This window comes from Bombyx mori, chromosome 24 (assembly GCF_030269925.1).
Source record: "Bombyx mori chromosome 24, ASM3026992v2".
In the NCBI taxonomy this organism is placed as follows: Eukaryota; Metazoa; Arthropoda; class Insecta; order Lepidoptera; family Bombycidae; genus Bombyx; species Bombyx mori.
The window spans coordinates 8741156-8756606 of record NC_085130.1 but is presented as its reverse complement, the minus strand read 5'-3'; the positions used below and the strand labels follow the sequence as shown (position 1 = coordinate 8756606).

The 15451-nt window shown below is 39.7% G+C and overlaps 2 protein-coding genes across 3 annotated transcripts in view; both read right to left on the bottom strand.

Moving 5' to 3' along the window:
- LOC101735465 (probable ATP-dependent RNA helicase DHX35) overlaps positions 1–15451 on the bottom strand; it is a 53397-nt gene that overhangs the window by 36213 nt on the left and 1733 nt on the right. The window lies entirely within an intron of this gene.
- On the bottom strand, positions 3419–14960 carry LOC101737048 (ceramide phosphoethanolamine synthase). The gene has a single exon (XM_062675749.1). It carries the CDS (start codon positions 13808–13810, stop codon positions 12695–12697), a length of 1116 nt encoding a protein of 371 aa, XP_062531733.1. The 5' UTR covers positions 13811–14960; the 3' UTR covers positions 3419–12694.

The following is a 15451-nucleotide window of genomic DNA, read 5'->3' as shown; positions in this document are numbered from 1 at the left end:
CAACGTCATCAGGTTTGAGCCCCGTGAGCTCACCTACAAACGTTAGGGTTACGCTGAAATAGCCTCTCAAGGTTCTCAGCTTAGGGAAGAAAAAAAAAAAAAAAAAAGCAAATAAAACGACTTAAAAAATTGAGAGCCTAATCTGTTTGTAAATGTCGTAAACATTTATTATTGCATTTCATAAAATAAATGCTATATTGTATACTGCTTCGAATAATATAAATTATAATAATCGACATCAGTCAGGGGTGCTGATATTATTTATTTATTTATTTTTATGTGGACGAGCTCACAGCCCACCTGGTGTTAAGTGGTTACTGGAGCCCATAGACATATACAACGTAAATGCGCCACCCACCTTGAGATATAAGTTCTAAGATCTCAGTATAGTTACAACGGCTGCCCCACCCTTCAAACCGAACCGCATTACTGCTTCAAGGCAGAAATAGGCAGGGCGGTGGTACCTACCCGCGCGGACTCACAAGAGGTCCTACCACCAGTTAGACATAAAATACTTTTTTTTTTTCAAAGTACATTAGCAATTTCTACAAAATATGTGAAAAGAAGCCCAGCCCTAAAAGGGTTCAGTATGTTTACGTCTCGGGAAAACCGAACCAAATACCAATTTTGAAACAATCTTTTTTTGTATACTTAGAAAAAAATAAACGCTCTAATTCGACAACCTCTTTGCGAAGTCGGTCAAACGTAAATAGACTGAGGTTAAACTGAGGAACGACCTTTGTTTTTTTTTTTTTTAATACGCACGAGGTGAACCGTTGTTTACGCGTTTCATGTTTACGCGGCGGCTTACACGGTGTAATGTCTTTGAGATTCGGCGACTGCTTAATGTTATCAAGATTTACTGGAACACAACACTTCTTGGGTGATGCGAAAGAGATCTTGGATCCTTAATGTATCATCTTGTTTAATAATACACGACAATTGATATGTCAAGATCCATTAACGGTGCTTTTAGGCACCACAAGCACTGGTCACCGTCCTCGTCGAACCCGTCGCTTGCGACGAAGGGTTCGACGAGCGGATTAACCCATAGACACAGCCCACTGAGTTTCTCGCCGGATCTTCTCAGTGGGTCACGTTTACGATCCGGTGGTAGATTCTGCAAAGCACTGCTTTTGCTAGAGTCAGTGTTAGCAACACTCCGGTTTGAGCCCCGTGAGCTCACCTACACACGTTAGGGTGAAGCTGAAATAGCCTCTCAAGACTATCAGCATAGGTAGGAAAAAAAAAACCTAATAAAATAAAATAAAAATAGGTAGGAAAAAAGAAAAAAAAATGTCAACCGCATACTGTATAATTCGTCAATATACAAACAACAGCGTCTGTCTGTAAACGCTCCCAGAATTGCTAAGTACCTAGCGCGAATTATAAAACGCATCATCTTTATTTATAGTGGCCAATCAAACCCAAATAACGATTCGATTTCCTTATTATAGCATATTATTATGTTGCCGAAAGTTGTAACTAGCTCCGTTTCATACCGCTTAGTGGCGCTGCGTTGATTAATGCTGCACAATTTAGATTTTGCGGGAATTGCATTGTAGATGTCTATGGGCTCCAGTAACCACTTAACACCAGGTGGGCTGTGAGCTCGTCCACCCATATAAGCAATAAAAATAAAAATAAAGTTTTCTTGATTCAAGTGACAACTGTCAAATTTGACAGCTGTCACCTATAATTATTCGAAAGCCCGAAGGCAAAAATCCTGTATCGGTCGAGTCATTGCGAAAACTATACAGAAATAACACGACGAGAGTAAAAAAGCAAGATCAAACCGTATAAATAGTTTTAATTGCGCCTCCGGGTTGTGAAAACCAACCGTAAATACTAAATCGGTATTGACCTTGAGCTCTCAATACTCTAGTTTGCAGTAGTAATCTTTACGACCGATCAGTCGAAGCAAAGTACACAGACATACAGTCCACGAACTGGACAACACAAATCACATCCCAAATTTTACTGGTGGTAGGATGTATTGTGGGTCCGCACGGATAGGTACCACCACCCCGCCTATTTCTGCCGTGAAGCAGTAATGCGTTTCGGTTTGAAGAGCGGGGCAGCCGTTGTAACTGTACTGAGACCTTAGAACTCATATCTCAAGGTGGGTGACAGCATGTAGGTACGTTGTAGATGTCTATGGGCTCCGCTAACCACTTCACATCAAGATAGCCGTGAGCTCGTCCACCTACTTATGCAATAAATAAATAAATAAAATAAGAAGACGACCAATTTTCTTGAAATATTTTGTCCACTTTCCGTATTTGTTGACACAATAGAGGTACTTTCTCGAACGATTCCGCGAAATTTGCGCCATCTCCCCTCCTATTTTTAATGCGTTGTTTATAAGGATACATAACGCCTTGTCCTGTGGGTCTAGCGCCCAATTTTTAATAATCAGAGCGACGAAACTTCAAAAAAGACTCCTGTTTTTTTTTTAAATAATCATACAGATTGGTCACGCAGTCAACTCTAGTCCATTTCTGCTACCAAACAATCTCGCTGGAAACGGAATCGCCTGACTTCCGCCCTACTGGGGATGGAGGGCGGGCTATGCCGGAGTTGAGCTGACTAAAACCTCCTGTCGCTCAACAACCAAGGTCCAAACCTCGCATGAGACAACTTATGAAAAGGCAAAAGGGGGGAAGCGAAGCGTTTAGTGCGGAGCACATCTCTCCCATCACCCTCCCCCTCGGGACGCCGGACCGGCGGTCGTCGGCGCCACGACCACCGCCCTCTCGGTCGGCAGGCTATCCGGAGCCCGCCTATATGGCACAGGTTAGAATGAGTGCTGGAACCGGGTGGCAATATTTCTTTTAGATATACCTACCCAGATCCAGTATCAAAATAGAACACCACCATTAAAAACTGAATTGAATACACTAATTATCCTATTTCTATGTTGAATTTACAAAATGATTCTCGTTGAGCATACATAATTAATCTATAACGCTCGAGGATAATATATGTATATTTTTCCTTTGTTGCCTTGTTTTAATCAAGCAAATTATTTATTAATGAAAATGTTATCAGATTATTTTAATCTAAATTATATAATAATTTAAGAACAATGAGGTCATTTGATTAGCAATTCCTTTGAAATGCTTCGTTTGCAAAGTGCATTTTATCAACTAATCTCAATGAGTCATAGTAAAATGCGAAATAATAATGCACTTGGATTCCAGTGCCACTTAGCTTAAGCACTCAAACAAAATCAAACTATGACAAATATTATTTGTTTGCACATATTTTGACCAAACGGTAAGTTCCTTCGAACTGTTTTCCTACACAAAACTTCTTTGAATCATAAAGTCCTGGTATTCTTGGGTCATTAATGATACATGGTAACCAAAAACTGTTTGTTTGCTCTGAGTCAATATAGAGGAAAAAAAACACATCATTATAAAATATATTATAAACATTTATTTTGCAATGTCGTAACGATAAAACAATTTAAATATTTCCATACATTTAACATCACAGTTCAAGTATACACTTTTTTTAAAAATGTTTACTTATCTAAAAAAAAAACAATCTTTTATTTTCATATAGAAAAATATACAATTTTATTGTCCTTAAACATTTTATTCATAATCAAACCTTAATTATTATTATTCTTTTTATGAGAGGAAATACGTATTTCGGCTTTCTTCGTACGAACCATCTATATAGCCCGTAATTCATACCCGATATGAAATGCCATTATTGAGAGCATCTGTACACAATACTTTCTGTATGTAATTCGGACATTAATGCTTTTTTTCGTAACTTATATTCAAATTCTTCGTGGCCAAAAGGATAAGACGCTCAATAAAACTCTCTGCTGACTCCTGTTTGTCTAATTTTTTCCTGCCTATGCTGATAGCCTTGAGAGGCTATTTCAGCTTAGCCCTAATGTGTAGGTGAGCTCACGGGGCTCAAGCCGGAATGTTGCTAACACTGGCCCTAGCAAGAGCAGTGCTTCGCAGAATCTACGACCGGATCGGAAACGCGACCCACTGAGAAGATCCGGCGAGAAACTCAGTGGGATGTCTAATGAAATACGTACTTAATATACGAAATACTTCCACGATGAAGAACTAACATTGACTAATAAAAATCGAGCAAGGATAAAACATAGGTACCGCAATTCACCCTATTACTACCGCCGAGTATACATACCGATTTGATAGGTCGGTCGAGAAGGTATCACAGGAATACAATAAGCCGAAGTTTTTAATCTATTTTCTTACTTCAATTCTTTGGCCGGTACGATATTCATAGGGGTCTTTCCTCAGCAAAAAAACCCTTTATTAACTGGATACTCGAATTTCCTCTTAAGTGATTTGTTCAGCTTACTACGACCCAATTTTCTTTCTAAGCTCAACGATCTTAATAATTGTACTATTTATTTTTAATCTATCTATATAAATAAAAATGAATTGCCGTTCGTTAGTCTCGCTAAAACTCGAGAACGACTGGACCGATTTGGCTAATTTTGGTCTTGAATTATTTGTGGAAGTCCAGAGAAGGTTTAAAAGGTAGATAATTAAGATAATGCTTGGAATTAAATAAAAATAACAATTTTGTTTTTCCTTTGATGTGTCCCCCGTCGGACGGATTCCTTTTGTTTGTTTTCAGTTTATTTTATACAAAAGCTTAGGTCTTTTATTTATCGATTGAGGAACTACGAAGTCTGCCGGGTCAGCTAGTTAATTATAGCATAGACGGGTTGACGATCTCACGGCCAGCCTGGTGTTAATTGGTTACCGGAGCCCATAGATATCAACAACTTAAATCCCGGCACCCAACTTGAGAAATGACCTTTTAAGTCTCAGTTTTATAGTACAACGGCTGCCCCACCCTTCAAACCGAAACCCTTTTCACGACAGAAATAAGAATGGCGATAGTTCCTACCCGTGCGGACTCACAACAAGCCCTAACAAAAATTAAAATAATAATTTTTTTTTATTGCTTTGATGGTTGGACGAGCTCATAGACCACCTGGTGTTAAGTGGTTACTGGAGCCCATAGGCATCTACAACGTAAATGCGCCACCCACCTTGAGATATAAGTTCTAAGATCTCAGTATAGTTACAATGGTGGCCCTACCCTTTAGACCGAAACGCATTACTGCTTCACGGCAGAAATAGGCAGGGCGGTGGTACCTACCCGCGCGGACTCACAAGAAGTCCTACCACCAGTATTACGCAGAATCAGCAAAAATCACACGATTACTTAAAACGCTTTTCATAAAAGTGTTCTCAACATTCTATGCAAGAAACGTACGACCCACTGTGTAAATCCGGCAAGAAACTCATTGTGTTTTGTCGATAGATAAGCGAAACTGCGATACTCGGTCGCAATGACCATATCAACAGTGCTTCTGAACCGAAACCACAAACGGAAATGAATGCCAAATTTAACTTAACAGCTTCCGTAAGTTCTCTAGATAATTCTTAAATTTGGCAAATTTTTGCGTTACGTACCTAACCATTTAGAAATTAATTGACGCGAGGAATATCTGCCATCTCCCTTCGTCACGCTTCATATTGAAAGTGAAAGTTCCCTTTGAAGTGAAACCACGACTACTGCTTATCTTTATCATGAAATAATCCGACAAAAACCTGAATCTAACACTAAGGACATCCTCAAGGTCAGTTTGCATAGACGCAAGTTGTCAACAACAACATTGAAACTGCCAAGCTAAAACTAATTCTGTTATCCTGTTCACTTTACAACTAATATTTTTCTTTGCCGTGCATACGAAATTCGACTGAACGTACTTCTTTAGGTGTGACGTCATTTGAGGCTAAAACGATCGATGCGCCGACCATAGATTAGACGTGGCACACAATAAAGAACCACATCATGCATTCTGATTGTTGCTTAGTTTTTTTTTTTTTTTTTTTTTTCCTACCTAAGCTGATAGCCCTAGCGGCTATTTCAGCGTAACCCTAACTTTAGTAGGTGAGCTCACGGGGCTCAAACCTGACGATGTTGCTAACACGAACCCTAGCAAGAGTCGTGCTTCGCAGAATCTACCACCGGATCGGAAACGCGACCCACTGAGAAGATCCGGCGAGAAACTCAGTGGGCTGTGTCTGAGAGTTAATTTACTCGTCGAGCCCTTCGTCGCAAGCGACGGGTTCGACGAGAACGGTGACCGGTGCTTGAAGTACCTAAAAGCACCGTTAGTGGATCAGGAGGATCCGAGATGACGTGTTTAGGGCGACGTCGACTGCTTTCCATTCTGTCCGCAGGATCGGGAATGTAGTTACCGGCGGCCACGATGAGAGGGTTCTCGTGTCGTGCCGCTTTATCGAAGTGGCGCATGGACGCCGACTGAAGATACTTACTGATGGACTCTAAGTCCAGGTCGTCATGGAGGTCGACGTTCCTGACGAACCACGGGGCTCCGACGGCTATCCTGCAAAAACGGGATTGAATAATTTGAAGGGATTTTAAGTGTATGCGGGCCGCGTGAGCGAACACTACACTTGCATAGGTCATGACGGGGCGTATGCAAGTTTTGTAGAGTGTCACCTTATTTCTAAGGGACATTTTACTTCGCCTACATATCATCGGGTAGAGACGTCCTAGGATGAAGGCGGCACGATCGCGTACCGTCTTGATGTGGGGGCGGAATGTCATCCTACTGTCGAGGGTGACGCCTAAATATTTGACCTTCGGGGCCCACGGTATGGGCGGGGGTGTTGACGCGCCTAGTCGGGAGAGGGATGCTCAGCGTGGTGTTCGGAGGGCGACCCCTTTTGAAGAGCACCGCTGTGCTTTTCGTGGGGTTAATGTCGATGCGCCACTTCCGGAACCACTGTCCCATGGTGGTAGCTGCGGTCTGAAGTCGTCGATGAAGCAACGCCTTCTTCCTACACGAGTAGTAGATGGCGGTGTCATCGGCGAAGAGCGCCAGATGGGTCTCCGGAGACCGGGGTATATCGTTGATATACAAACTGAATAGTAACGGGGAGAGGGCGGAGCCTTGCGGGACTCCGGCTGTGACGTGTGTTGCTTAGCTTGACGACGGTATTTTTTATACTATTACTAGCGACCCGCCCTCGCTTCACTTCGGAAACTGTAATTTATTATTGATTTCTCCACTATTTAATGGATGTTATTATACAAACAAACCTTCCTCTTCAATCACTCTATCTATTAAAAAAACCGCATTAAATCCGTTGCGTAGTTTTAAAGATTTAAGCATACATAGGGACAGACAGATATAGGGACAGAGAAAGCGACTTTGTTTTATACTATGTAGTAATGAGATTTGTTTATTTATGAACTTCTTTTGACGTGACGTCTTATAATTCGATGGAGCCGGCTGCACGCACGAAAAAACATGACTCATGCGGCGTTACCTCGCTGTGAGGCGTTTTTTTTTCTGACGTTGTCACGTTCAACTTTCGTCAGTAAGCCGACTTTTCAGACAACAGATTTTTTTTTTGCTAGAACCGGTTCCCTATTCGAACTTTGCCGTCAAAGCTTCGTGACGCATATGCACACCAAACATTCGCCACAAGCTTCGATCTTCACTCATTCTGAGCCGTTTATAAATAATTTCAAGCTCTCGCTCCCAAATTATAGTCACGACCTTCGAATTGAAGATTATAGATTACACGTACCACGTTAAACGGCTTTAAAACAAGATCCATTTTCCGGATACGTGACACAAGACTAGAACATTAAAAGCTCATATGACATTTTTTTTTTTTTTTTTTTTTTTTTTTTTCCCTACCTAACCTTATAACCTTGAGAGGCTATATCAGCGTTACCCTTGCGTGTAGGTAAGCTCACGGGGCTCAAACCTGACGACGTTGCTAACACGAACCCAAGCAAGAGCCGTGCTTCGCAGAATCTACCACTGGATCGGAAACGCGATCCACTGAGAAGATCCGACTCATTGGGCTGTTTCTATAGGTAATTTACTCGCCGAGCCCTTCGTCGCAAGCGCGGGTATGACGAGAACGATGTTCGGTGCTTGAGGTACCTAAAAGCACCATTAGTGGATCGGGGGGATCCGAAATGGCGCGGTAAATTTCATGAACATCTATAATATACTGACTTAAACCGAGAATCAAACCGGATACCGTGGCACAGAGGACCAGCGCACTTATCCCTACAGGCTCAGTTCAATACTGAATTTACAGTTTAACTAAGTTATCACAAATATACATTACAATAAAACGGCTCCCTTGCAAACAACAAGCAAATAAACTAGACTATTGCAAATACTACATTTGTACGGATTCAGAGATATTTGTTTTTCTAGCGTTATCTATATATTAATACGTGAAGCAAAAACTTTGTATCCCTTTTTACGAAAATTGCGCGGATGGAGGAGTATGAAATTTTCCACACTTATAGAGAATATAGAGAAGAAGTGCACAATGCTAATTTTTTTTTTAAATAATGCATAAAAGATACATTAAATCAATAAAGAAAACATTACACACACTACATACCATGTATTTGACGCACGCACACATGCATACTATTTATTGTCAAACTTTCGTTCTTGACGTCTGTGGTCAAATTGAGAATAGAATAAATATTGTTTGTCTTTATTAATATTTTTTTATAGTGTAGCCTTGGCGAAATTTGTGATTATAGAAGTATAAAATACAATCATAATAGTGTACCGACTTATTATACAATTCCAATTAATTATAGTCGAATTTCGACTACTGCGGGACCTCTAGTTTGTTTTAATTCGTTTCCCAAGGAAATCTAATATATAAAATTCTCGTGTCACAATGTTCGTTCCCATACTCCTCCGAAACCGCTTGACCGATTCTCATGAAAATTTTTATGCATATTCAGTAAGCCTGAGAATCGGCTACTATCTATTTTTCATACCCTTAAGTGATAAGGGTTGTCTACCCCTAAGATTTATTTTTTATTTTTTGGACTTTTTTTTTTGTTATAATGAGACATTATGTGGTTCACAGCGCTACATGCCTCTTTCACTCATCTACTACATCCTTACACACTACAATAAGTTAGTTTTTTTTTCTACACTAGAAATTCCCTAGAAATCTTATATATGGCAAAATAATAGTGTTATTCTAAAAAAGGTCGCGTAGTTTAAATAATATAGAAGCAATTCGAATTTAAATGTGAATTTAAGATGTTTAGGCTCTAACTTTACACGTAGCGCGTGCCATTAAGGCGAGGCCAAGACGACGAAACTCTTGAAGCTTCTGGGCATACGAAGAGACTAGAGCTCTATGTGTTGTACCTTATGTTCCACGGTAAGGCCTCTGAATAATTGTTTAAGATACGACCTTCTCTATTGTCGCTACGAACGGTAAAAAGTCAGCAATTTCTGATGACTTTTGGCGGGACGAATAAGCGCCCGCCATCTAAGGCGTTCTGGTTCCTCCTAAATTATCAACCGAAAATCGGTTATAGACTGTAGAAATAAAACGTGAACAACCTGTGTCTACAGTGATTCCTATAATAATTACTATTTAGATTCCTATTATAATTACCGTGAAGCTGAAAACAGTCGAATGAATCATAGATTGAAGAAACCAAAAAACAAGGTGGGTGGCGGCATTTACGTTTTTAACTGGTGGTAAGACCTCTTGAGAGTCCGCGCGGTTAGGTACCACCACCCCGCTTATTTCTGCCGTGAAGCAGTAATGCGTTTCGGTTTGAAAGGTGGGGTAGCCGCTGTAACTATACTTGAGACCTTAGAACTTATGTCTCGAGGTGGGTGGCGCATTTACGTTGTAGATGTCTATGGACTCCAGTAACCACTTAACACCAGGTGGACTGTGAGCTCGTCCACCCACCTAAGCAATAAAAAATAAATATTTACGTTGTAGATGTCTATGGGCTCCGGTAACCACTTAACACCAGATGGGCTGTGAGCTCATTAAAAAAATAATATGTAAGAAGACATTTATAAACATGCATATTTACTGATGGTAAGGCGGTTTTTAAGTCAACACAATTAGGTTCGCGAAACAATAAACGAGACAGAGAGAAAATAATTCTTAAAAACCGTTTCTAATTTTTATTTTGTTTGTATTAGCCGAATCGATGCCTCCAATGAACACTACTCCAACTCCAAATTCGTAGGTTTACAGGAGGAGAGTTAAAACGAAAAAAGTTGATAAATATATCTGCAATAATAAAGATTTTATGGTTTTTTTCTTGTGTGACTAGCTGATTTACTCTTGCTTCGAACCCCATTAAAAATGAATTTGTAATACTTTTAAAATAGTGAAGCGATTCGCGTGAAAAACGAAAATTTAAAAATTTTGAGTTAGATTAGTGTTCATTGGAGGCATCGATTAATATAATAGGCCAAACACTTTTATACCTTTGAATATTGAATTAAAAATACATTCCATACTAATATTAAAAATGTGAAAGCGTTTGTTTGCTTGTCTTTCTTTCGTATCGAGCGAAATTTCCGGTCAGGTCAGACGAGGTGAGTGACGTGGGCTATATTTTATCCCGAAAAAAAAAACATCTCATGCCAATGGGAAACTACACTGACCCATTTCCTAGATAACGCGGGAGAAGCCGGGGGTCATTCGAGCTAATTTACTGGTGGTAGGCCCTCTTGTGAGTCCGCTTGGGTGTATACCACCACCCTGCCTATTTCTGCCGGGAATCAGTAATGCGTTTCGGTGTGAAGGGTAGGGCAGCCGTTGTAACTATACTTGAGACCTTATAACTGATATCTCAAGGTGGGTGGCGCATTTACGTTGTAGATGTCTATGGGCTCCAGTAACCACTTAACACCGGGTGGGCTGTGAGCTCGTCCACCCATCTAAGCAATAAAAAAAAAAGAATTCTTCCCGCATTAAAATGAAAACAAAAATTTACTGGTTTCGACACAAAAACTGAAATAATCATTCCGAATTCATAGTCCCAGTTCTTGTTCGCCATTTCTGGCTAAAAATACTACTTATTTTTTTCGCATCATACGATAGTTAATCGCTTAGATGACCTGGTTTTTTAAGTGCCACCGGCGCGGCGGTTGGCATTAGGGCTGTACAAACTCAATGTGCGACTCAAAAATTACCACCTGGTCGGTAAGTGATGACCGGCGGTTATGGACATCAATGGGAAACCGCTCTTATGAATAGTAACGCCGTACCCTTGGCGATAGGAATAGGTATAATTATGGTTTTATGGTTACTAGCCGCGTTTTTTAATTTTTTTAATATTTAATATATATTATACGCTTATTATGTACGTAATTGTGTGTTTACAAAATTTTCGGGTATAATTTAGATTTCTTTTTTTCCTCACGATATCCTTCATTTTAACAAGCATACAAACAGGAAATTTGAAGAAAAAACCTATTTTAATAATATTATTATACTTAAAATGACTATAAATATTAAATTATTTTTTGTTGTTGTTTGAATACTTAATTATATCTATTCATTCATCGTGGAAGTCATTCGTGAGCTCATATTAAGTTTGTAGTAGTAAGTACATTGTAGCTATTGAATAACAAAACGTAGTCGGAATCAATCAGATATGCATTTATTTAAGGATAACTTAGAAACGACGGGTCGGATCTTGTTAAAATTCAAATGAAACCACATGAGAAACACTAGCTTTCTATATAAAAAAAAAAACATAAAACATCAAAGTCGGTTAACAAAGATAAAAGCCACATGAGAAACACTAGCTTTCTATATAAAAAAAAAAACATAAAACATCAAAGTCGGTTAACAAAGATAAAAGCTTTGAAGTAGATAAAAAAAATTTAGTCTGATTGAGAGCATCCTCTTTTTTTTTTAAGTCGTTTAAGAGGCTGTTTTCAAATTCTGATAACGCTAATTCGTTTGAATAGATATCACACGAGCGCTTGTACAAAGAGTTTTTTTTGTTATCTCTAGCTAGGTAGGTATTAAGTGATCGTGCGTGACACGTCTGTGACCTTAGCACATAAATTTTTATTTTGTGACAAAAAAAAACCGCGTTGAACTCACTTGGCCAGAGACGGTCGTTTCGCTGTGTTTGTTTCTCTTATTAGCCGGATAACAAAACGAGCTCACGGCCCAACCGGTGTTAAGTGGTTACCGGATACTTTAAAGAGATACCACGGGATCGCTCAGTGGCAGATTTGGAACAGGTTACTGGTGGTAGGACCTCTTGTGAGTCCGCACGGGTAGGTACCACCGCCCCGCCTATTTCTGCCGTGAAGCAGTAATGCGTTTCGGTTTGAAGGGTGGGGCAGCCGTTGTGACTATACTGAGACCTTAGAACTATATCTCAAGGTGTGTGGCGCATTTACGTTGTAGATGTCTATGGGCTCCAGTAACCACTTAACACCAGGTGAGCTGTGAGCTCGTCCACACATCTAAGCAATAAAAATAAATAAAAAAAAGGTTAGCGAAGCAAGATCATAAGGGTTCACAAGGCAATAAACTTATACAATTCTTCGATTTGTAATGAATTATGCTACACACTGTCTTGAAGTTAAAGTTGAAAATCGCATACCACCCTTTAGACAGAGACAGTTTTGATGAGTTTTTTTTAATAATTTGGAAATAAAAAATGCCGGCTTCAACGCTTATAGCGTCTTCGACTAGGCAACCTACATTAAATAATAAGTTAAAACTGGGTTTACATTGTCAACTAAAATTACCGCTTCTCGTGGCATAACCAAAGTAACTAAACTCTTAAGACTGATAACATGTGCTTATCTACCATCAACGGAGGTTTTAACGGAGGCTTCGAAGCCACTAATCAAATATTCAGTTACAAAAACGGCCAGTAACAACAGCACGTAGCCGATATATCGGACCGATTTCAGGAGAGACCACGTCTTATCAATAAACACGGCTAGCGATAGAACATGCAAGTAACTATGCGGGTTCAATATCCTCCACATCAAAGTGGCACAAAAGAATCTCACAGATCTAAAAGTGACCAGCCTCCCGGCAAGATATCCATTGCCGTTCTCGAACATTTCCTGGTAAACATTTATATATCTATTCCAGGCGACAGAAGACAGTACCATTTGACCAGAAAACAGTATAATAACTTGAATTATCGCCTTCAGAGACACTTTGGTTTTGTACGAGATCCCCACGTCTGACGCGTGATCCTTTTCCATATTCTCGGCAGCGTTCATCTCTTTTAGCTGATAGTACGGTAACGCTGATGCGGAAGTACCCCTGTACCCACGTCTGGGCGGATACTGCTTGAAGTACACGAATATGCCGAGCATCATCGCGACTACGCCAATTAAATCGCAAATTCCGTCGACCCAGTAACCAAGGCTGCCGACTTCTGACCTTTCACCTCTGATATGCTTACGCTCTCTCGCCACGTGACCATCCAAATCGTCCAGGAACATCCTGATCTGGAAGAGCACTATGCCCATACGACGGACGCTTAGATTCGGACACGTCAAAAGGTTCGCGCCAATCATTGCTATAAAAACGTGAGCGCACGATATTGTGTTCGGTGTCAGGAAGAGCATTCTATCGGATATCCTCAATGCTTTATCTAGGATCGCGCACAAGGGACCGTAGATGTAATGGTTGATGTGATCGACCATCAAAGCCTTGACTGTTGGATGGCATAAAGGGTTCACACTGCAAGGTATCCAGACAACATCTTCATAGCTCAGAGCCCGGAGTCTCGTTGTGGGCGATTCTTGGAATGTGGTTTGCGTTGAAGTCTCAAATGTTTCTATGCTGTAATACTGCACTCTCATATACAAGAGCGTGTCCATGAAGACGCAGTAAATGACGACTAAGATGAGTACAAGCAAAATAAGGAATTTGCTGGCTTGCGATGGTGGCCACATTATGTTTGTTAACTGTTAATCCAATACGTGTATTTTCTAAGGCTTCGTTTTAAAACACAATCGCTCCGATTCCGCCCATCGCACGTCTAAACACGTCTATACTTCTAATCCCACGTAATTTCTATAAATAAACTATGTAAATAAACTCTATTTTAGATTCATTGGGCACTTTCAAATGTACCAGTTAATGTCCCAATTTTATTTAATTTTTTCGTTCACACATCATCACAGCGTAACGCATTGAAAAAAAAGTTATATTTGAAGGCCATTGCACTTTTTTTTTGTAATCACTAAACTATAATACGGTTTATACGCGTTTCATTATCACACAGTATTAAAAACGTCCCACGTGTAACATTTATCGGATGGGATTAAATTTCGCATCGAGCTCTTTGTGGCTTTATTTTAAATCGCGAAACACGTACGCTCTCACGGCTAGGTCTCGCCAAACTGAAACTTAGAAAAGTGTGCAACGCGAACGATTCATTCCCGCCTAAATTACAACTGTCAAAATACTACATTTAAATAACTGCTTTAATCAAGTTTAATCTGAATGCGATGCCTCGCACTTATACCAATGTTAAATAAATGAGAATTTTTATTTTATTTATTGTGGTTTTAAGAAAAATCAAAAATCGCGACTAACCCAGCGTTGAGTGGTTATTGAAAACGAAAATACTAGGTACGTGAATACCACCCTGAGAGATGAGTTCGAAATACAAATTATTGTATTCTACAAATGCCCTAACCTACAAAACACGCACACGCCTGATCCACACTGAAGTTACTTTAAAGGTCTATGCTTATCCAGCAGTGACTACCCAAAACCTTACGTACCTACGCGTCTTGATTGTTAGCCTGCAGATGAGACCACCAACCGACCAGTTCTGCCACGAAGCAGTCACACATTTCACCTTAAGGATATGGGGGTCATTATAAAATACGATTGAAAATTCACCTTCGTCATGTCGAGCTGGTTAAAAATATTCACAAAACTTTATTCCCACAAGTTTTGGTGTGTATTAGAAATCTCAACTACAGAGCTGTTTTAATGCTAAAACGGGAAGCAGTAAATCGCGCCGAAAACTACTTAATAAGTTAATAACTATGTATTAATTAAACTAATTTTACCATTTAATCTCACGTTTTTATTATCATTATAAAATATTATTGATAGCTGTTTTAACTCGCGAAAGCCACCGAAAATACTAATGGTTAATTAATGTCTAACATTCTACCAGTAATGTAATTAACTTGTGGGCAGACTTTTGCCGGGACACTAGATGTCGAGCCCTGTCTATATTTAGTGTTCCTTTAAGTTGAATGACGAATGGTGGTAAAAATGCATAGGAAAATCAAACAGAATCGCTGAACTTGGCTTCTTATCTCAGTCTTCCAAATTCAGGCGTTAATGAATTTTAATCAATTATGGCTTTATTGGTAACATATTATGTTGAATTTCTACAACTATAACACATTTAGAGTATATTACAGCTGTCAAACCTTAAGACTTGAATGTGATAGAGAGTGTTAGCGGACTGGGATGTTTCACTGTCATACTGGTGTACTACTCTACTGGTGTTTACTACACAGGTAGATGTCAACAACCTGCCTACTTCTGAGGCAGTGATTCATTACAGT